We start from the raw sequence: 24,861 nt of genomic DNA, 5'->3' as shown, positions 1-24,861 counted from the left end.
TGGTGGATTTATCAGCATAGAAATCATAACAAGCGGTTAATTAACAGTTAAATATAATTTTATTTACAGATCAGAGTCAAAACCCAGCAGCATCAAATCTGTATTAATGCATCATATCTAACAATAATTCAGTGAAAACTTAGACACAACTGAGAAATGTAATTTTTACCTCTAATAATGTTTTCCTTGTATCTGGATTAATCGTGCATGTATATGTAGTAATTATACTGTACATAGTTCTACAGGTCTTTATTCAGAGAATGCGACATCCACAACATGCAAAGAAATGTATGATGCAGCAGTTTCCTTCAGGATCAAAGCACATGCTTCATTTTTTTCAGGCAACATGAAGTGGTGTAGTTTCAAAAATGTACTGTGATAAACCCTTTGGCCTTTAGTTTCATGAAAAAATTATCGAAACAAAATTAACCGGTTATAACCAGTTACCAGCATTTAAAAATAATGTTTTCACTCCAGAACAACTGAAAATCACTTTGTTCCAGTTTTCGGTTACGTTCTGCTAAAAATTTCGTTCCTTGAACTGTTTTTAGTCCCTGATGGAAATGCTTTAATATTGTGTTGGTTGAAATGCGATATGAACAATAACATATTTTTGTGACACTGTATTAGAGTGATTTGTCTAACATGGATAAAAAGCTAAAAATTCATTTTTCTCAATTAATGTGGTGATGGATTTTTAACACATAGAACAGCTCTGTAATTGCTAAGAACGCGTGCAGTGATCTCAAGGGAATGCGCCTAGAGCTCATGCTTGGAAAAGAAAGGAATGGCACAACAGCGTGAAATTCAATCTAGCGTTTACACATTATCTGTTGCTAAGTCAGTGATTACAGAGCCCAGATGTGGCTTGAAAACATATCTGAGGAATTCACACGCTCTGGAAATTGAAATATTTCATGCTCTGTGCTTCTCTGAGAGGCCAGACAATATCACTCCCAGACCAGGTGCTTTGAGATTTAAGCCTGTCTATCAAAAAGGCAAACTACACTGTCAACACCCTGGAGCTTTCTAAATTAATATCATTTCTCTTTAATGCATTACAAAAGAGGAAACATAAAAACACCTTTTGGCAGATTTCACAATTATTAGCATTTAGTTGTAATGTGTACTCTTCGCTTAAAGTCTACATGAAAATGGCATTCACAACCGATTCAACTTTCGTGATCTGATGTACAGTGGATAAGTCTAAATAATTTAGGGTTGAGGTTGATTTTATCCATTGGTAAATTAATTAGATCATGAAAAGTGCTGTTACATACCAGAATGGAGCAATGTGTTTGGAAGTGAGGGGTTCAAAAATAAGGATTGGTAATATCAGCTGAAAAGCAAATTTGATAAGAAAATGGCTTATTTTTTCTTTGGAATAATGTGCACAGATGAATCGTTCACAATAAGACTAGGAATGTATTTTATATATTTATGTTTTTATATTTACCGTAGAGTTTGTCAGTTCGAACCAGTCTGGCCATTCTCTGTTGACCTCTCTCATCAACAATGCATTTCTGTCCACAGAACTGCCACTCACTGGATGTTTTTTGTTTTTGGCACCATTCGGAGTAAATTCTAGAGACTGTTGTGCATGAAAATCCCAGGAGATCAGCAGTTACAGAAATACTCAAACCAGCCCATCTGGCACCAACAATCATCCATGCGATTATCTAATCAGCCAATCGTGTGGCAGCAGTGCAGTGCATAAAATCCTGCAGATATGGGTCAGGAGCTTCAGTTAATGTTCACGTCAACCATCAGAATGGGGGAAAAATGCGATCTCATTGATTTGGAGTGTGGCATGATTGTTGGTGCCAGACTGGCTGGTTTGAGTATTTCTGTAACTGCTGATCTCCTGGGATTTTCACACTGAACAGTCTCTAGAATTTACTCAGAATGGTGCCAAAAACAAAAAACATCCAGTGAGCGGCAGTTCAGTGGATGGAAACGCCTTGTTGATGAGAGAGGTCATCAGAGAATGACTTCGAACTGACAAAGTCTACAGTAACTCAGATAACCGCTCTGTACAATTGTGGTCAGAAGATTATCATCTCAGAATGCTATTCACCCTCATGTTGTTCCAAACCTGTATGACTTTCTTTCGCAAAAAAAAAAAAGCGAGATGTTTTATTGAATATTACAGGCCATCTTGTCAATACAATGGCAGTGGATCATGTACCATATTCCAAGTCTTCTGAAGGCATAAGATCTTGGTGAGAAACAACCCGAAATTTCACATTTACATGAGAAATTGCATTTTTTTGGTGTTAAAAACAAGTTGTGTGAACACTCATGCCATTGTGAACAACCTTCACTTATGCACTTACAAAAAAAAAAAAAAAAAAAAAAAAAAATCTGGTTGTCACCAAAAACAATGTATGCCTTCTGAAGACGTGGAATTTGATGCACAAGCCACATGGAATACATTTGTGATACTTTTGGATCCCCTTTTAAGCTTTAAAGTGAGGCACTAACCACCACTGTACTGTAAAGTCAGCCTGTGTTATTAATTAACTCTTGTGCTTGTGTTTGTTTTGTGCTAACACATTTTTTGTTCCCGGTCAAAAATGACCGGCACTCTAAGATTGTTTATAAATCTCTCATATTGCAATTATCATCATAAGATATTGCATTCAATTTTTTTTTTTAGTTGTTATGACAGGTTTTGTACTCCTTTTTTGAATATGTATTTTTAAAATATATATTTTTACTGATAGAAGGATTACTTGAAATAAGCTTATACCGGGCCAGTGGGGGGCACTGCCTGCGGAAAACAACAAAAATAATAATAATTACATAATAAACGAATAACCACTTGCTTGTTCTGAAAAAAATAGGTGTCATTATAAAGCTTTGAATCTGGACTTTATAATGCATATAGCTAATCCTACCAATTCTTAAATAATGCATTTTAATTTGCTAAGAAATAAGAACTGTTTCGTTCTCATCATTTGCAAATGTTATCACAACAATTATATTCAGAGTTGGTAAAACCATAAAAAAAGATGAGATGAGCCATGTGTTAAATATCATTGGAAAAGTAGCAATTAGTACAATGCAATGAGCAAATTTGTTTCACTCATGCAGAGGCCAAACTGCAGTGAGAATTAGTGTATGAAATTACCACTGACACACATAAATATAATAAACAGGAATGGCTTTTTGTCACATATTTCCTTATTACTTCCTGAAACATACATACTGTATAACATAGACAATGACATATTGTAACTTACAGCAGACTATCTGAGCCCAAACACAACATAATATGATGAGAAGATCATGAAATGTTCCTCAACAAGTGTACATGGAAAGACAATGAAAAAAAGGATGCTCAACACACATTGTGTGTGTGTGTGACTGTGTGTGTGTGCGCGCGTGCATGTCCGAGGACTTTGCAATATGCTATGTGCTCATCTAAATGATTGAGATGCTACTGAAAACTTATATTATTAAAACTTATATACAAAAATATTTCTGTATTTTGTAGTCTTATCCATTAATTTCCAATGGCCATTTTTGACCAGGAATACAAGTGAAACAAAATGAAATGAAACCAAGAAATTGGTCCAATTTTTGTTGTGTTTTGAGATACCATATGTGAACAAAATCAAAGAATTTTATTCCAATTGGATAAAGTAAAAAAAAAAAAAAAAAAAAATATATATATATATATATATATATATATTTGTAAGAAAAGAAAAAAGTTGTCTGGGTAAAAATGAACGTAACACAACATAAGGGTTAAAACATCTCCTTTTGTGTTCCACATAAGAAAGAAAGTCATGCAAGTTTGAAACAACATGAGGGTGAGCAAATTATGACAGACAATTTTCATTTGGGTGAACTAAACCTTTAACTACTGCAATGAGGAAACCTTAAATCAGACAATTGTTCACACTGTTGGTGGGTCTAAATGCAAAATAAGAGGCCTAAGCAGTGTAACACCTTTTAAATCAGAGTACTTAGATCCATCAAATTATTGAAGATCTTTAAAAGAGTAATCCCCTAAAAGAGTCTACACAGATCCAAACTCCACAAATCTAAAGCTGCCTCTTGTGTGAAATGGGCAGAAAATTCCTAAACCTTAATTTAGCTGAGTTTTTGTCAGTCTGAGCACAGCATTGAGAAGGATTTAGGAGGCAGAGATAGAAGTTCAATTCAGAAAGGATTACAAATCTGGCTAGGTCAGATGAGGACACTTTAGATGGATTACTGTAATGTGGGAATGTTATATATTTGAGAGGAGCTGTAAGTTGTAAGAATGTTTTTGAGGGAGTAGGTTGAAATCTTGTGTGATTTTAAGATGTGCTGAGGTACATCTGCAGAGCCGGGGTGAAGATGAGGACGGTCCCAAGCACAGAAACAGTGAGAAAGACCCATAAGAAGATCCGGTCCAACACCTGAGCAACAAACTTCCAGTCCTGAACCACCTGAGAAAAAAACCAGACCCAAATACACTTATTAAACGCAGGAAGCAAGCATACTGACATTGTCAATAAATTGCATTTTCACCTTAATAAAAGCAAAAAAATCAAATGAATTTACATTTATGCATTTTGCAGATGCATTTATGCAAAGCAACTTACAGTGCATTCAGCGTATACATTTTATCAGTTTGGGTGTTCCCTGGGAATCAATCCCATGATCTTGGCGTGGCTAGCTACAGAAATCATGAGCTACAGGAGCGTTACAAACCTCAAGGCAGGAAATCCAGTACATTATGGGGCGTTCACATGGGACACATTCTTGTGTCCATCTGTGTTATTTTTATACATAGACGTGCTGGTCTATGTCGTTGTATTTTGACTTCGCTATACGTAACGCATTATTTAAATGAATTAAAAACTGACTGAATACTGTTCACAAGACTCTACACTGTCATTTAAGGTTACAATTCTGGTGCACCGCGTCACGTGACACAACAGCATGACGTCAATTTCCATGAAGTGCTTCTATGGGTGCAGCAGCAATAAAAGTGTTTACGTTTTTTGATTGAAACCTGTTTGGTTGCGAAAAGTAGCGTCTCTAGTTTCGTTTGATATGCCTCTTTAAATGATGCATTCATTTTTTGCATGTCAATGTGCTGATAAATGTTCACATATGATGTCCACATAGGACACATAGGCACAATAGGACCGTATTCCCTAAAAAGTTGAAAAAAAATATTCACTCCTAGCATCCGACCAAAAGTTCAGTTTCAGGCTGCAGATGATGTTTGGATCACTCAACATGTTTTGCAGAGATGGGACAATGATAATCATTACATAGATTCAGATGAATAACCAACACTCCTGGACACATAATTAACTATTTGATAAAAAAAAAGGCAAAAAATAAATAAATTTAAAAAAAGCTAGGTATTACTTAAAATTTCACAATTTAGTCCCGCTGTCCACATATGTGGACATCAATTTTTAGAAAACTACTTATCTGCTCTAGAATACATTTTTTCTATTATTTATTTATTTTTTGCTTATTTATTAGGTGCTACTAGTTACAAATCAAAAAGGGAAATGGAAAATGCACACAGCTGTCATGCAGGTGTCTCAGGAGGTTAAACAACATGAGGGTGAAAAATAACGACAGCATTTTCAATTTTGGGTGAACTATCCCTTTAAGACGCCTGTGTTCTGTTTCATTCCATGCCACTGTGATGTGTCTAGCTATTTCTTTATATTGTTTTTGTTTTTTACACAAGCATGCTCCCCTATCTCAGCCAGTTAATGCTGTGGAAACATGAATGGCTAAACACCTCTCTGATGAAGTGTTCCTTCTTGATATGTCTGGAAATGTAGTGGACTGAATGTGTAGCTTTCTCCAACAGGGCAATCCAGGCCTGGCTCTCATCTTCCTTTATTCCCCCTCTTCCACCTCCAGCACCCTTCTGTTGCCCTCTTTTCATTCCTCGTTTTAGCTCTGGGCTCCGTAGCTCGATGTCAGGGTATTGATAACGATCTGTGTGCCCTCTCATACAGAGCAGTCTGGGTAACCTCTGGAGAAAAAGGCTCTTAACCCATGGTGCCATGGGGTGGTATGTGGCAGAGGAACGGTGATGGACGTTGATGACAAAAACAGTAACAATGATTGAGAACGTGACAAATATCATGATGAAAAGGAGGTACTCTCCTATCAGAGGGATGACCTTAGAGGAAGATGGGATTATATCTTCAATAACAAGAAGAAACACAGTAAGAGACACAAGGACGGAGGTGGAAAGCGAAAGCTTTTCTCCTTCATCCGAAGGAAGGTAGAAGACAAGCACGGTGAGAAACGATAGGCCGAGACATGGAATAATGAGAAAGAGTGTGTAAAAGAGAGGGAGTCGTTTCAGTATGAATGAATATGTAACATAAGGATAGGAGTAGATGCCATCATGGCGACTGCCCCTCTGGCCGGTTGCGTTGAGTATTTCCCATTCGCCATTGTCAAAGAAGTCTTTACGGTCTACGTATGGGTCTAGAAGTGTCAGATCCACCATAGTGCCATCGTATGTCCAGGATCCAAACTTCATTGAGCAGTTCTGCCTGTCAAAAGGGAAAAAGGTGACATCCATGGTACAGGAGGACTTATAGCTGGCTGGAGGAGTCCACATGATGGTACCGTTAAACCTCACAATGGCTTTGGTCATTAGAGAACCTTCAAATCGGCCATCAGCACTAAGAAAGAGAGTGTAAGAGAGAGACAGTATTAGCAAACTTATTTTTATGTTTCCTTCAGAAAATGTGAGTGGTGCTTGCCCATGTAAATGTTACTACCACAAGGGTGTTCAGGGTGGATGCCAAGGCATTGTAATGCAGCTGCTTTTGTGTTCTGAGTGGTTGCTAGGGTGATGCTAAAGGGTTGCTAGGGTGTTCAGGGTGGGTTAAAAAGCACCACTAATTAGATCTGACAGATCTGATGTCTGATTGAGCCGTTAAGAAGTCAACTGATTCATAAATTCGTAAATAAGCATTGCAGTTACTAAATATTTCCTTGGTTATGTCTGAACTGATTTTTGTTGTGGATCAATAGACATGACCTTACGGTGCCTTGGAACCAATTTCTTTAGGAAGTAACTTAAATCAAAAATGCAGACGCCTTTGATTTCGGACACATGCTGCATGTGAGATGCACTCTGTGTAGGTGATAAAGGGACTTACTTCTCATATAGGACTATGTCTGGTAGCCAGATAGTTTCTGAGGGCACTCTGATAGATGTAATTCCACCATAATCTTCCGGGTTCCACCTAAGTTTATAGTCTGTCCACTCCTACAGGAAAACGATCAATAAACCACCAATCAGGAAGTCTTAGCTATTTTTGGGCGCACTTCAACATTGAAGCAAAAAGACTCTGGGTTACCTGCCACAACCAGATATTAGTGGTCATTAGCTGATTCTTTTCATCCTGAAGAGAGAAATGGAGAAAATGCACAACCATGAAAAGAGATAAATATCTGTGGCTGCTAAAAATGTTGATTCCACTACTTGCTTTTGAATATATCATGAATAAGCTTGCACCATAATATTTAAAACAAAATGAAAAATTAAGTAAATTATTATGTTATCATAATTTCTGTCTTTGTTGTCTCTCACTTCCTACTTATAGCAGGTCATTGACATAATTGTCCTGTTTATATATGCAGCTCAAAATATAGTATCTTCTGTACCTTGTTTCACAGAAATGGAAATTCAGACCTTGAATAGGAACTGATATACAGTACTGAGACACATCTGTAAATCAATATGGTGTGAAAATCAATTGCTCCCACAGTGTTCAGTGTTTCACCGGCCAGAAAATTCACACCATCAAATCTTGACAAAAAAATAAAAAAATAAATGAATACATTTTTAAAAAGGGGCGCACTGAATAGCATGTAATGCTGATTATGGAATATGACCATAAGGTGGCTCTGTAGGACTACAACAGTTAGAGTTCACAGCCTTTCTTGTGTGTGAATGCTCTTGTGTGAAAAAAAAAGGAGTTCTGCAAAAAACAAACAAACAAACAAACAAACTAAAACTGGAAACATTAACCCCATATAACCATACATGAAAAATGGCTATTCGGTCGACTCTGGGGGAAGAAATAAATAAATTGCATGATATAGCCCCTTTAAAAATGGTGACAAGAATGAAAGACAGAGACTTTGGCTCTTTAACATATTATCCAAGTGCAGTAAACATTTATTTTAAAAACAAAGAGTGTGTGATTGCTGTATGCGTGTGATTGCTTAATCTGATTACTGAATGACACAGCTTGAAGTAAGATACAATCTCATGTCATTGTATTTACAAACACAGTTACTTTGCAATAATGCGCTTAAAACAATGGAGTGCTAAGAATGGTGGTGTCTGTGAAGTATGCAAAGGAAATGAATATTTCATAGGTAAAAGATTAAACATTTACACATCTTGTTGAAGAGTATCAACCTTTCACTGTTGAACAGAGACAGTTTTACTGCAGACTCAGCCAGAAGTTACAGGGGGTGGCGTCACATGCAAATATGTTCAGACAGTAAGGCAAGGCAAGTTTCTTTATATAGCACATTTCATACACAATGACAGTTCAAAGTGCTTCACATAAAAAGGATAAATTAAATACATGATCTAGCCTCTTCAGGAAGCTGGTTCCAGCTGCGGGTGGCATAATAGCTAAACGCTGTCTCACCTTGTTTTGACTGAACCCTCTGTATTTCTAACTGACTTGATCCTAATGATCGGAGAGGTCTGTTAGGATTATATTCAACCAGCATATCTGCAATGTATTTAGGTCCTAGGCCATTGAGTGATTTATAAATGAGTAATAGTAACTTAAAGGGGTCATGTCATGAGGAATAAAATTTTCCTTGATATTTTGACATAAAAGAGGTCTTTCTACTGTAAAAACCTACAGTAAATTTCAGAACTCAAAACTTAATCCCCAATGCAATAAAAGCATTTATTGAAACCAAGCTGCCAAAACACCTCGTTCTCTACTTCCGTGACTTCCCTACATCACTAGGGGTACTCATTAATTCATGACCGCCTCTACAGCAACAACATCAATGCCTACTTTACATCATCGCACACTTGGCCCTGCCCACTGGCCCTGGGGCTCAGTTGTAAACACAGAGACAGAAAGAGAGAGAGAGCAGGGCAAACAGTGTGGCCTAGTGTGGTCTGTCTATTCCTAAACACCAAATGGGACCCATCTGGACTATTTTGAATTATTTTTGTATATAAACATGGAAAACACAGACATCTTTGACTTGTCATATCTCTGGCGCAGCTTTCAAAAGACATGTCAAATGACAACTCAGTTTTAAGCTATTTGGTTACATTCAGCTGCTGTCACTTTTTGTTGTGTGCACAAACTGCCCAACATACTGTTCTTTCGCCAATCTGTGCTATTTTTAATGGTTGGTGTATTTAAACACACACTAAATGGACGTCTTTAACCGTTTTGATGCATTTCTGGCGATGTGCACCTCAGTACAGGATGATACTGGAAACTGGATGTGTGCGTCTTCATTGTGCTTTGGACTATTGTATGTACGTCATGTGAATGTGTCTTCAGCATATTGCATGATGCGTCACGTGATAAGAAGCGCGGATTGACGGTCTCAGAAGCGGAGGCAACTGAGGCTTGTCCTACGCCACCCGGATTGATGTGAGTAACCGCGCCACCACGAGGACCTACTAAGTAGTGAGAATTGGGCATTACAAATTGGGAGAAAAGGGGATAAAAAAAAGGAAAAAATAAAAATAAATAATGTATTCAGCTGATTGAAAACAACCTTTTCAATGATCTTGCCTATGAAAGGAAGATTTGAAATTGGTCTATAGTTGTTTTAAATGGAGTTATTCCGATTTTTATTTTTTTTTTTAGAAGGGGCTTAACTGCAGTTTTTAGGGACTTTGGAAAGACATAAGACATAATTACTACAGTAAGACATAATTACTTACAAACTTCCTGTACAGTGCATTACTGCATGATTTATGGACTGCTATGGACCAGACTCAGACTATGATTTGATTTAATCTGGATGACATGTGCTAACTTAAAGGGATTTTTTGCCCAATAATTCACATTTACTCACATCCATTTTGTTCCAAACCCTTATGACAGAGTGGAACACAAAAGTAGATGTTATACAGCCTCAGTCACCATTCAATTTCATTGTGTGGAAAGTCATTGTACCGGTAAAATGCAATGAAACTGAATTGCAACTGACTCTACCATTCATAGTTTTTCAAAATATGTGCTTGAGTGAAAGTGTGTCGATATCATAAAATATAAGGGTCTGAGTAATAGAGAGAAAAACAAGTATTTATAAAGTCATAATCAGCCATTAAAGTCATGATTTGAGTGAAAGTGAACAAAACACACAGTTGTTGTAGTGCCTCTAGTGTTAGAGTATTTTTACCTAGAAACTGCAGGGAATTGTACCTGGAGACACGTATTACAAGTTTTGCAAAAATGTGTATAGGGTCACGTTTTTATTATGAGACCAAGTTGCTTTCTTTCTTTTGCAGACATAAAGATTTTTAGAAGAATACTGCAGCTCTGTAGTGAATGGGTACCAACATTTTTAAGCTTTGAAATCCACATAAGGGCAACATAAAAGCACTCCAGATGACTCTGATGGTTAAATCCATATCTTCTGAATCGATATGATAGGTGTGGTGAGAAACAGATCAATATTTAAGTCCATTTTTATTATAAATTCTCCTCCCTGCTTCGCTTTCACTTTCACATTCTCCTTCTGTTTTTGGTGCTTCACATTCTTCATGCATATTGCCCCCTACTGGGCAGGGAGGAGAATTTATGACCAAAAAATCTGTTTCTTATGGAGCCCCTACAGGGCCAAGGTGGTGGGGAAAAATGATCAGCGTGGGGAAAAAATAAGTAAATGCTTTTCCGTTCCCCCGAGAAACTTTGCGTTCTCTCCCAAATTATTTTGCATTCTCTCGCAAAACTTGTGTTCTTGTATATGCATTCCTGCATCTGAATGCTCTGCAGGCTATTGCATTTATGAGAGATGAGTCGAGATGACAGGTGCCGGTGCCTACTTTTTGTGGAAAACTCTTGTAAACTTGTAAAGAGTGAGAAGATACAGTGACTCCTTTCTGTATTGCATCATTACATCATACATAAATCTGATATATGGCATATGCAAAAAAATAATAAAACAACATATAAAATATATGAATTTTAATGCAATTCAAAATGCAACATATTTAAAAATGCTACAAAAATGACCATTTTATATAAGTAGCATGTTTTCCCAAACTATAGTGGAATCTGAATATCATATATGCTCAAATATAAGCTATTATTTTATATGTATGTTTTTATGTGGCCATTTATCCACAATGGGAGTAAAGTGCCATCGGTTGTTCCTGGCAGGCTATTCTGCCCTACAGGCTCCATTTGGTTAGGATTTGGGTGGGGTTAGGGCATCTGCTGCCTGCCAGGAACAAACCATGGCACCTTTGCGGAATGGGCCCATTTATCATGCACCAGCAGATGGCAACAAGTGAATGTGTTATGAGTGAGTCAATCATTCAACACTGACACCAAACCACATAAATGATGCCTCCACAGGCACTTCGAATGGAAAGCAATCATGGTGGCCATACGAATGATTTAAAAGTGAGTTCCGAATTGCAGTTATTTGAAAGCCCCCACATGGTATAATGCTGGAATACACAGTACAGCTAGCAGAAGACTGTCATTATAATGCACATTTTGCAAGCGAACACAAAATAATTTGTGAGAGAACACAAACGTTTTGTGAGAGAATGCAAAATAATTTTTGAGAGAACGCAACATTTTTGTGAGAGGCAAAAATTATCGCGGGAACGCAAAAAATTTGCAAGAGAGCGCAAAAGCATTTGCTTCTTTTTTTTCAGACCCAAAGAATTAATTCCCCACCACCTTGGCCCTTAAGGGGCTCCGTAGTTTCTCAACCACACCTATCATATAGTGTCTGAACACATGGATTTAACCGCTGGAGAAGTATGGATTACTTTTATGTGGCCTTAATGTGGATTTTGGAGCTTCAACATTTTGGCACACGTTCACTTCCATTGTGAGGACCTACAGAGCTGACATATTCTTCTAAAAATCTTCATTTGTGTTCACAGAAGAAAGAAAGTCATACGCATCTGGAATGGCATGAGGGTGGGTTAATCATGAGAGAATTTTCATTTTTGGTGAACTATCCCTTTAAGTTACAAAGTTATCAAAAGGAGATTTCTTGAACTGCAAAGACCAGAACATGTTAAGTACCACTTAATACCACTGTATTTTAATTTGTGCCTGAGTACAAAAAAAGTTTGTCTGTGTGTGTTTGTGTGTCGCTCTGTATGAAAAATATGGTTAAATGACAAATATCACAACAGATATGACATAACTGCACCTCAAAACTGGTTTATTTGCATGCTCGTACATGCAACCCCCTGCAACAGTACAGCCTGGTTAAACTGAACTTTGGGTGGTTAGTAAATAAAACGCAGGTTTTTGAGTTGAAATTTCACACACAAAAGTAGCACAGCTGTTTAGTGTTTTCACCAACCAATTAATACAGAAACAGTAGAAGAAAATACCCTTAAATTATTTTTAATTTGGAAATCTTTTTTTCCATTTTGGCTTGTGACTGTGCACAATGGGCTTGTACTGTATTTGGTAAAGATGGTTCTCTCTCTCTCTAGGTCTATTTCTGGAAAACTTTTCTTTCTTTTTTTTTTTTTTTCATTTCTGATTGTGCAGTGGAGCAGTGAAGCCCATCTTAAGAGCCTCCGCAGTGCTTTAAATACCCTGTGTGTGCACACTTATGCATGTACACACATATTTTAGGAATCCGTTAAAATCTGCTAATTTTGTCACACTTAATTTGCTAAGAATAAAGCATTAGGTGCCGATTTATTGCTTTAGTAAAATGCACTGGTTATGGTGTCAGTTACATTTCTAATTAAACGGTAGACAAAAGATTGGTTACAAAACTACACTATATCTCAGTAACCATAAGGTTTTGAGTCAAAAGTCCAATAACACAAATACTTATTTTCTCAAGAACTGGTTTTGTTTGTTGGTTTCAAACACCTAGTTCAAAACTGTCTTAACTTATAATACAGTTTGTGAAATCTATGCTCCAAAAAAATGTAATGTAATAATAATAGCTGTAGGGTAAAGAAGTAACATTATAAAAAACACAATAAAACCACACTGGCATATTCAGGCAAGGGTCAGCTAGATAGATTTCAACCAAGACGTTTAACTGTGTTCTCAGGACAAAGGTACATTTCATAAATGTCAAGTCAGGGCAAAAAAAAAACAACAAAAAAAAAATAAATAAATAAATAAATAAATAAATAAATAAATAAATGTTTTTATAATTTCTGTTAGCAAAAAATAATAAGAAGAAGAAGAATAAAATAAAAATGGTTTGATATTTTTGTATATTACCATTTCCATTTTTTCTGTTTTATTAATGGTTTTGTATTTTGTAATTGTTTTACTTTTGAAATTAAGGTGAAAAGTCTATAATGAGCTGTTTCCGTCCTGTCACCAGTGCTTGAAGTAAAATTTATTCAGATTTCATCATCTAGGATATCTAGATGTTTGACTACTTTCTTACGTGATGTTTTGGGGTGTGTTTAACATCAGTGTGTGCATCATAAGTATGTTTTTAAACATGCGGGGGCATCTCGTTTACTTAAAACTATCTGTCTACATTTTTAAAAATCTTTAAGTTCACGTCATGAACCTTGTAAACTTTGGCAGGTTAAAAAAAATATTAATAGGCATAAAATTTTTTAATTTGCGTACATTTGCTAATTTATATAGCATATATTTATTTCCTTTCATAATGTAATGCATTCAGTATTAATTCATCTAATATGTCTCATAAGAAAAGAAGCTAAATTAGTTTTTTTTTTTTTTTTTTTTTTTTTTTTAGAGATCAGGAAAACAGTTTTATATCAAATTTAGTCAAATAAGTAAGACTTTTTTTTAAAGTAACATTTAATTAAATAATAAAATTACCTTTGGCAGTATCTTCAATATCTTCTTTATTGTCTCAAAATAAAACAATAGCCTACTTGATAGTATTACATCACGCCATGGTCATCTCTACAAAACTGCACAGAACTACCATGTGTTCAGTGTTACATGATGCACTGTTCTTAAAGAGACAGTAATCATCTTAGCAGTGTCCATAAAATGTATGCAATACATAAACAGTACATAAAAATTATACTAAAAAAAAATACTACATTTATAAAAATACATGCTATTTGTATAATGCATAAATTATTTAATTAAATAACATTCAACAATTAAAAATTCCTAAAAGTACATATCTTTATTATTATTATTATTATTATTATTATTATTATTATTATCAGGTTGAGTTACGCTTCACGCCACCCTTGAATGAGTCTATGCGCCCCCATGGGCCACCCCAGTCAAAAATGTCTGGACACGCCACTGCAAGACGTTGTAATGTCAACAATTTTATTGGCCAAAATAACTTATTTTGAGTGTTCAGGGCTGATTTAGAAATCCCTTTCTTGTCCTGTGTAGTCTTACAATGATCTACAATTGGTCAAACAAGTCTCTATCTTTGTGTTTTTATTTTGCTCACAGTATGCAGGCTAACCAATTAGCCTGCAAAGCTAACATACCCACCACCAGTTACTAAACACAATCATAGCAAACCTCAGGGCCTTTTTGGAGCATATGGGGGCCCTAAGTGAAATCCAGCTTCGTGATGACGAAAAACTATTTGAAAGTGCACGTGCCTGTCACATCTAGCTACATTAGTTACATTCACCCTTCCCTCTCGGGCCTCAAGAGGGCCCCCCTATAACTGTCTAATTGAGTCAAAACAGGTGTCTGAGTCTAACTAGAAGCTTTTAGTATTTAAAAAAAAAAAAACAACCTTGCTTTGTGGGGCCCCCTGGTGGCTCGGGGGCCCCAAGCAGCTGCTTATAATGCTTACAGGTAGAAACTACCCTGGCAAAACTTTATGGAATTCCAGGCTCTCAGTATTAGATCATGATATCCAAATTTCTTCATCTAAAATAACCTTAGAATTTTACAATGAAGTTCACAGTCAAAAAACACTAAACTAATTGTACGGACTGTTGTCCCAGGCAACCGATTTCCAACAAAGCTGTGCTAATTTCTCTCAATTCACTTCCTCTTTCTTCTCAAGTAGTACAGTAAAATAATTTCCACTCAAATCACTATTTCATGTCCATTTATTTGGTAAGTAAGCATATAATTAGTGAGATAATGAACAATGACTCCAAACCCCTTCAGGGTGTTTCAAAACCTGATCACAGTGTCAGGGTTTATTTTGTGATAATGACTGACTGCATTTAACATTATACTTTACATAATTTAGGCACTACAGAAATACAGTAAGCTATTATAATTTCCAAACTACAACCAATATATTATTACTATATCCTGTGTTATTAGCGTGATGTACTGTTTAATAATAACAGTAATTTCCTGATAATTTACATCAGAATAAATGACTTTTTGATCTACATTTTACCCAAGAGGTCCAATTGGCGGCAGGATCTGGCACAACACCAGACTCTAACTTGTTATGTCTGCATGCACACCACAGCTCAACATGCATGTGTGCTAGCTGCTAGGCGTCATCTTTGAACAACCAGCAATAAGTAAGTAATTCAGGACAAAATAGGATTATGGCATCATTTTAGGCTTGTCAGTTAAGCTTTGCAGTTCAGATGTGCTTATCACCACAGGCTAATAGTGTGATACCTTTATTCCAGACTGTCTCCTTCATTCAAAAGTGTCAACTGTTTATATATATATAGTTTCTGTAGAAACAAACAATAATCTTTACATTGATAAAGCATTTTTGTAGTGAAACGTGATTAAAGTGCATCTTGTACTTCTAAAAAGCACACACACTCAAATGAACTCAACCATATTCAATCAGGTTCCTCCTGAATGCTCAGCAATGGCAAGATCAATACCATAAGTCACAAGAGAAGAAAAGAACAGAGAGAGAAAGAGATGAATTAGAGAGGGAGTATAGAAAGGGCAAAGTGTGATACAGCACATTGTCAAGATGATGTGTTGGGTAAATACTGTAGTCCATGAACTATGATCTGATCATAATTGTCATTCTCATCTTCTTCCTAAACTAATCAGCTCTATTCTATAATGAGAGAGCATACAGGCTAGTCCATCAAGTCTGTGCTTGACTGCATGTGCAACTGTATGTGTCCCTGGATGAAGGCAGTTGTACAAATATATGCAATTGTATGAAGCATGTCACACAGTGTGTAAATGGGCGTGCATAATATGTTTGCATGTGAGTTTGTGATATCTGCATATATGATTACTCATCTGTTGGCACCAGTGCATCTATGAATTACAGATGTTAGGGGCAGTTTACAGAGAATGCATATGCGTAAAAAAATGCAATGGAATGAATGGAGCAGAATTCTGGTGTCTGGAGATGTGTTTATAAAAGTTGCATTTTTAAAAGCACAGCACTCATAGCACAAGGCCCTGAAAAAGCAGTGAGACACCGACGCAAAAACATAAAATGCGTGAATGGTCCCCTACAGTCCCTGTGTGTGTTTCTCACCACATCCACCAGCTGTGAAATCTTCAGCCCGAAGCGAACAGTGATGGTGTCATTGGCATGGAGAACAGGCCTCACCCACTTCTGATACCCCCGAAAAAGATTCCTCAACAAAGTGTCCTCCATCTCAGCCAATGAGAGAAACTCCTCAGGAGCTATAGAGAGAGAGAAACAAAGAGAGTGGATCAGCAGAATTTTATTAGAAACTAAAATTACAAGTAACAATCTCAGGTGGCACTTGGTGATCAGGTATGATTAGAAACATTAGGGGAGGAGATGGACCACTCGAATAAATATGAATGAGAGAAATCATAAAGCTAAATATGGCAGCTGTAGTCCCAGTTAAAAGAGGCAATTTGCTTTTTGATAGAGTCATCACATGCTCAATATATAGGAATAGAAGTCCCACCTTACAGTTAAAAGAGCCATTTGCCTGTTGTTTACTCTAGAACATGCATGCACATCAGCTGGACCAGCCTGAAAAATACAACTTTTTGCCTGATTTTAGCTAAAGGAGCACAATATATGATACCACTGTGGCCAGATTTCATTCTTGATTTGACATTCATTGTTGAACCTTACAACGTGGCACTGTTGAATGCTTGATTTTGATTGGTTTTTCACAGAGCCATTCAGGTGACCAAAGCAAAATAACCAAATAAAACAAAGATATTGGCTAAACAATCTGGATAAGAATCAGGGCCGGTACTAGGATGCAGTCTTTGGTGGGGCACTTGTATATTTAGGGGGTGCAACTTTTTGTTTCACTATCAGTCAAGGTGGCAGAGTGCCCCTTTATCGTTTCAATGTCAGTCACAGCGGAGGCATCAGAAGTATGTGGAGGGGCTTGAGGCAAATTTAGATGGTCAATGCCTGCCCTCACATCCCCCCCCCCCCCCACACCAGTGATAAGGATGATCTTTCGCTCGCTCGCTCGCTCACACACACATATGCACCCACATAGACACTCGTGGGCAAGACACATAACCATGTCAATGCACCCCAGCGAATTAATCAATACATCAGTTTTGAAACTGAAAAGCTACATGCAAGAATAGCGATGCTACCATCCTGCTAATGAGAAGTGAAATGTCTTGAAATAAAAAGGTGAGGTAACTGTGGTTTAAGTGGAATAATTGACGATTGCCCATCGTATTATTGATCAATTATTCACATCCGTGGTGCAACGGCCACTCTCAGGGTGTACAAAATTTTCAGTAATTCATTGGGGCATTGTCAATTATTACTTATGTAACCGTTACCAATAGGAGATTTTGGTCTTTCCCCATTCACATAGATAGGAGCAGTACTTGCATGACTGGAAATAGCTGCCTGTGGGCATTATTGTACCAACATGGCCGCAGAAGGAACTGGCTTTTGAAGGGACTTGGTTGGTAAAGTATAATTTAAACCTACAATGCTGATTTCTAAAACCACCATAGTGACGTATGTTGTAATGATATGAACATATCTGGCTGGTAAAGTAGGAAGAATGTTGCCATTTGATAGTCCACTCTCTCAGGACTATTTGCTTGATAAACACAGAGTCACGAAGTGACAGCTGGCCCACGCTCCTCAGAGTTCCCTACACTGACGCAACCATCACCGTGGTGTGATGACCTCAGACAAGAGCACTACAGAGGGCGTCTGGAGAACGAAACAAGCACAAGAACTGCACACACATAATTAGTGCTTACACGCACACACACAAACACGTTTATGGACACAGTTGATTATTCTGCTAATTCTTTGAAAAACACTCTACTTGCAAAAGAATCTCTGTCTATACATGTTCTTCATGTACTTCCTGTTCCTTTCTTTTTTTTTTTTTTTTTTGGCACTAGACCTAGACATTTGTGTGTGTGTGTAATAACAGATGAAAATTGCATTAACAGTTGAAAAGGGCCTATCAAAATGATTCATAATATACTGTGTTATTAGAATATGGAATTCCAATTGGTTACTCCATAGAATAACACAACTTGAATGAAGGTTTACATGACATTAAACGTCTCAGTATGAATACTGTTATGTTCTGGGTACTTCCAGAACACTCCATGCATGCACTGCCTCAGAGCTCATGTAACTAAGGTAAATACAGACTCTCATTACATGCATTGATTTTTCCATAGTTTCCATAGCTGCGCATTATGCCTATGAACACCCCTACAAGCCCCAGAGAGCATAATTAACTTTTGTGGTCAAACCTTGTCTCTGTCCATTCCGCTCTTTCACCCACTCTCTCCTCTCTTCCTGTCTCCTCCTTTCTTCTTGCTTTTCTAATATTTCTTCCCCACTATTCCTTCCTCTTTCTTTCCATCTACCCTTCCTTTTTCAGTAGTGTGAGGCCCCTTACTAATAGATCAGTTAATAAAAGAAGGTACAAGAAGAAATAAATATTGGAAAATCAGCCCCTCTCTCTATCTGCTGAAAAAAAAAAGAGGCATATTTTTTTGATTGCCATATATTTCAGAAACAGGGAGAGAGAAAAAAAAACAAAAAACAGATTTTTAAGGGTGCATTTAATCCTATTATATCCTAACCTCACCATGACTAGCATAGCATTCTGTGCTCTACCACATTAATAACATTTTAAAAGAATGTTACACCAATTGTTGCTAAAAGACCAGCATTCTTTCCTTCCTCATTCCTGTCTGTCATGCCCAGACAAAATAATTCTCTGTCTGGCTTTGGAAACCTGTTATTTCTCATCGGCATGACTGTGGGTCTTGCTACAGCATGTTTATAAAATGATATCATAAATAAAGACTGTGCAGGCCATGTCTCCTGGGTTTATGATTCAATCAAAGGGAGAGAACAGAGATGTGTAAATCAAAAGACAAGAGGAGAGGATGGATGGGGAGTAACAGAGAAAAAGCGAGTGTATATGTATAGTATTTGTGTGTGCATTAATGTGTATAAAGTGGCATCTGTTATTTTCGACAACCTAAATATTTTAAACTAGTGCTTAAGGTTGTCAGATTAAAGTATTATGTTTTTTGTGTGTGTTTTTTTTTTTTAGAGAAAGGATTGAAAGCTTGCTTCAAAGTTTGTTGGTTCCTCGATGTGTTAATGAGTCACTCCTTGATTCTAAAGAAGTATGATTACTGTCAATTGCATCAGGATGATCAAAGCCACTGTAGTGCACTCAAGCATGCTGCAAAGGACATCTTTACAAAGGCCTACACAAACATGTCACACTCAGTAACACATACCCTGAATAACCTTCTCAATCAAAGGACAATTTTATTATTAAGAAATGAATCAGTCGCTGCAGTGAAGCATAAAAATAGTGAAAAGGAAATATAAAGTGTATTTCCTTCAGTTACAATCATTTCAGATAAAAGATCATGAAAGCTGTGGAGTGGTTTGCATACTGAGGTGGACAAAGTTCACAGAGATGCATATGACCTCATTAGTCATTGGCCACAAATGGGGACAGGCGACCTCTTGTCCTCCCCTACAGCAAAGCCATCTGGTCAAAGCAGGCTTTAAAGGGGAAAAAAGGTAGTTTGTGGGAAAATTTTTGGACTGAAACCCTCCTATTTTCTTATGGAAAGGTAAAGAATATGTTATAAAAAAAATGTTTTGGTTTTGGTACCAGAACCAAATGTTGTAACTTTGTCAAACCATCAAGACAAAAAAAGAAATGTTCCTTCCATTGTCTTAACGGGTCAATTTTGACCCATAGGGGGAGAACCAATTGTGAACTTTCACCTTCCGACTTATTGGATGTTATGCATCTTTCAATCAAATTTGACCTAAAATTCTTAACATTTTCTCAGATTTAGCCCCTAGCCCCATAGTGTTCTCTATCTTCCCCACCTGCTCCACTGGGTACTGCATCTTTTTCCCACAAATTGCGTTATTTCCTTTTTCTTAAATGGGGTTTGTGCACATATACAAACACACCCAAACAGATTTTTTGTTTGTTTGTTTGTTTGTTTTTTACAGTTTTGAACAGGTAAAATGTAGTAAATAAGTTTACTAACATACTATTATATAAAAGGGCACAATAGGGGCAAAAGGTCCCCCAATTGTAAAAGACCATTGGATGTTATATTTTTCTGAAAATATAAGATGGCAGATAGAACTGTTACAGCACCTTCCAAAACCCCTGTAACACTACAACAAATTGTTTGACATTAGTGGGAAGGAATGGATTTGTTGCAATGGACGTGGACCCATTTGACTTCTTGAAAAGGAAATATAGATTCATTTTTGAAATAGGCATGCAGTAAAATTGCAAACTCTAAAATGTACACTGTTGATTTTCTGCAAGCAGAATAAATCAGAAATTGTTTTTATATGGTTATATATAGTGATATAGATAATATAAAATGCCTAAAGTGATTAAAATAAATCTAAATTGGGACCTCCTTTGCCAATGTTTTCCAAGTTTGTAATTTATATATATATATATATATATATATATATATATATGTATATGTATATATATATATATATATAGTTTTTTTTTTTTTATTCTTTTTTTTTGAAAATGTAGAAATCCCCCCCCCCACCCGTACTAAACATTTTGGGGCCACAACAAAATAGGGGTCTTGAGTGGCGTGGACAATCGAAGGGTGCAGGCTGGCAGTTCCTTGAGAGAAAATAGGAGGGTTAAAAATGTGGGGTTGCAAATTTAGCAGGCTACTTAGGAGATGGATTCATATAATTTTACACTGTTGAGGAAATGTGTGTGCAATCCTATTAGGCCTATGTCGCAGATACAAACATCAACAAACAGTATGTTAAACCTCCTTTATTCCAGAGCTACAGTTATGCACATCTACACATACAGTATATAAAGACACTGGTTGACAGCATTTTTCTAATAAACAAAAGCTTGTCTCTTTTCCAAATAATGGAACAGAGAGAGAGAGAGAGAGAGAGAGAGAGAGAGAGAGAGGAGAAAACCTGTCAACCCCACAAGTATTCTGCTCTAGCATGCTAAAAGAGGAGATAAATGAATATCCCGTCCAGCAGCTCCATTTTCAGATTTAAAAAATGGCTCCAAATGGCTCTCATGGCATTGACATTGATAAGAACCCCCATCTCTTCACTTTTACACTCTGCCAAGCCCAGACAAAACACATTTTCTTGCACTAGTGCTTCACTTGGACATTATTAACAAACAACAATCCGTCCTGGGTGTTTAAATGTTTTAATGTACCCTTACAGAAGGGTAAGAGTGTGTGGTTCCATCATGCATGTGAACATAAGTATTGAACAATCCTCAATATGAAATTAACGTTCCTCAAAGAACAGGTTCCATCCAGAAACCCTGTTGAGGGCGCTATAAGTCAAGCAATGAGCATACATTAAACATGAGCCCAATTTCTTTTGTATATTCGTTTCAGGGCTGAATGCACACTGTAAAAACGGCAGAAGATACCTGAACTGGCTTTATTCTGACCATTTGTTAACGTATCTAAATCAACGTTTTAAGCCACACATGGAGCCAAAAACACTCGCGCATAATTTACTGCGTGGTTGATCATGAAATTAGTCAAACGGAGCAATCACATATGCAACAGCTCGTGCAAAGATGCAGAAAAACTCTTCAAAATCGCTCTAATTACTTACCCTCAATCGCTGCATTGGTTACTGCTATTACAAGCAAAAGACCGGAGATTTGTAACTTCATTCTGTCTTTCCCGGCTCTACTTCCTTCGTGCAATGGAATTATTTCATGATGTTTGCATAGTGAGTCCGTGTCATTGATAAAAGGGCCGGATAAAAAAAGGCTACAGTTTGCAAAAAAGAAAAAAGAAAGAAAGAAAGAAAGAAAGAAAGAAAAAAGAAAAGAAACGACGAACAGATGTACTGCAACCTGCTGTGTGATAAAGCTATAAATTAATAATAATCGGAACGGAATTTTTACCCTGCTCCATCCGAGGCGAACACAAGTGCAAGATGCTCTTCACTCCCCCTCTTCACTCCCCCTCGGCGTTTACGTGATTGTCGGGAGAGATGCCATTCATTCGCCATTCATTGCAACGGAGAACGGTGAAAAACACAGCTCAGGGGCGTTAGGGGAAAATAAACAACGCACGAGCGTCTCCTATAATACTACTGGAGTTTTTACGGAATGACCAATAATTGAACCCCCACCCCAAGGACACAAATTTATAGCTTGGTTTTTAAATATATTTAAAAAAAAATAATGATTTTTTTTTTCGTTACATATATTTCTCAGCAAAAAACACACAAATTATAGACAGTGTGCACATTTTTTAAAGTGTCTAGGTACAAATTCAGTGAAGTGCCTCAGGGACATGACAAAATACTTTGTATAAGATAGAAAGAATACATTCTTTTATTTAAAAAAAAAAATTTCAGTGCAATCATTCTTTTAATTCATTATAATTGTAAAAAGCTTTCATCATTTATTTTTAGTTCTTTTTAGTGAACCACCACTTTAAAAATTCTGGGGACTGAAATATTACAGAATCCCGGGAATGACCCTGGTAGAACCAACACTATTAATGAGAATATTTCTGAAAATGTAACATATGCAGTTGTGAATACCATTAGTGCTTGTATTTGTACAGCTGAGTGGTCAATTGCAGCAAGAGGATCACACCTAACTCAAAATACACTGATGTGAAGTGGCAGCCTTAAGCATCTGGGGGCCCATTTCAAGAGCTAATGTGGGGCATAAAAATAAATAATAAAAAAAAAAAAAAAAAAAAAAAAAAAACATAAAACAAAGAAAAAAAAAGCAAAGATTCAAGTTGGTTTTCATCAGTATGGTATATTTTCGGACTTCACCTTAAATGCATTATGTGCACTTTCAGCATCAACAGCTCAGCATAGAAATAATCCAAACAATTCCCTTAATTAAAAACTGAAATAACGCCATTATTTTTGCTTTGGAATAAGGAGAAGCCTCGCCCTTCGGCAACTACTATTCGGCACTGAATAGCACTATGTGTTATGTACCAGCTGACATAAAAACAGCTTAAACAATTCCCTCATATTAAATTAACAACAACAGCATTAACCTATTTTGCTTGGGAATTAAAAGTGTCTGAAACTGCTGGTAGTTTACAATGAATTGTGCTTCGTGCTCTTTCAGCACCATGGACAGCTCACTACGAGCCTGGATAGTGAAAAGAAGAGGGGGAGACAGAGGGGGAGCAAGCCAAGCGAGAGAGAGAAATTATGATTGCGGGAATCCAGTCAGCCGACACGGCCACAATATAGCTATATACTGTGTATATATATATATATATATATATATATAATATATAATTTTTTTTAAGTGGGTGAAATATTTAATTCTGGCATGTCAGTTGGGGGCCCTTTGGAGTGTGGGGCCCATTTCAATTGAAACGGGTGAAACATAGCTAAGGCCGCTTATGCACCCCCCCCCCCCCAGCCCACACACACACCCAAAAAAAAGGCAGATGCTATTTACACCCCAGTGCAAATAGTGACAGATACTAATTTCACCCTGGTGCACATAGTGTCAGATACTATTTATCCAAGTCATAATTTGTACTGATATCATTGAAATACTACAGTACCTATACACAGATGTCACTCAAAAGACAGGAAGAAAGAAGGATAAACACAGACTTAGAGCTAGACTGGGAGAAAAAAGCTGGAGAGTGAGAGAGGCCAAAGAGACATGTGGTTAAAGCAGCATGCTGGGTAAATCTCCCATAACTAATTAAGACGCTCTATCGAACAGCTCAACAGAGACCAGCAGGGGTCCTGTTACGCACTTATACCTTTACACACCATGCGTGCTTGTGTATGTGTTTTATGCATGCATGATCATGTGTGTGTGAGAGTGAAAATGTCTGTATGTGTTTCCCTGTTGGGCCACAATGGTACCCCAACCAAAAACCAAAACACACACACGTCAGCATCAACCCAAGAAGAGGAGTTTCTGATTTTGGTGTGTGAAATGTGGGTATAATTAAGCATGAAAAGCTCATCAAACATCAAGAGAATCCAGCACCTGATCTCTCCAACAGTCTGCCAAGCTCACCGTCATGCTCACAGACAGAACAATACACAGCAGCACCTCAGTTTTCCAATATGTTTTGGAACAGAGCTCTGCCAGAGACAGTTTAGCAGAGATGGACCACTGGTATTAAAATAAATGGGAGAAATTGGAACGGACAAGGGATGTAGAAAAGGAAGTCCCTCCTTACATGTAAAAGAGCCAATCACCTTTTAGATACAGACATCGCCTGTGAAAACGTGCATGTGCATTAGCTGGACCAGCCTGAA

The 24,861-nt window shown here is 37.1% G+C and overlaps 1 protein-coding gene across 1 annotated transcript; it reads right to left on the bottom strand.

Moving 5' to 3' along the window:
* Nucleotides 1-3,732: 3,732 nt before the first annotated feature.
* On the bottom strand, nt 3,733-22,492 carry LOC127444548 (neuronal acetylcholine receptor subunit non-alpha-3-like). The gene is made up of 6 exons (XM_051703968.1): nt 22,201-22,492; nt 16,615-16,766; nt 7,353-7,397; nt 7,152-7,261; nt 5,765-6,668; nt 3,733-4,442 (listed from the first exon to the last, which is right to left on the bottom strand). Exons 1-6 carry the CDS (start codon nt 22,259-22,261, stop codon nt 4,311-4,313), a joined length of 1,404 nt encoding a protein of 467 aa, XP_051559928.1. The 5' UTR covers nt 22,262-22,492; the 3' UTR covers nt 3,733-4,310.
* Between the last annotated feature and the right edge of the window lie 2,369 nt (nt 22,493-24,861).

Source organism: Myxocyprinus asiaticus, chromosome 8 (assembly GCF_019703515.2).
Source record: "Myxocyprinus asiaticus isolate MX2 ecotype Aquarium Trade chromosome 8, UBuf_Myxa_2, whole genome shotgun sequence".
NCBI classification, from domain to species: domain Eukaryota; kingdom Metazoa; phylum Chordata; class Actinopteri; order Cypriniformes; family Catostomidae; genus Myxocyprinus; species Myxocyprinus asiaticus.
This window is presented reverse-complemented; position numbering and strand designations above follow the sequence as displayed.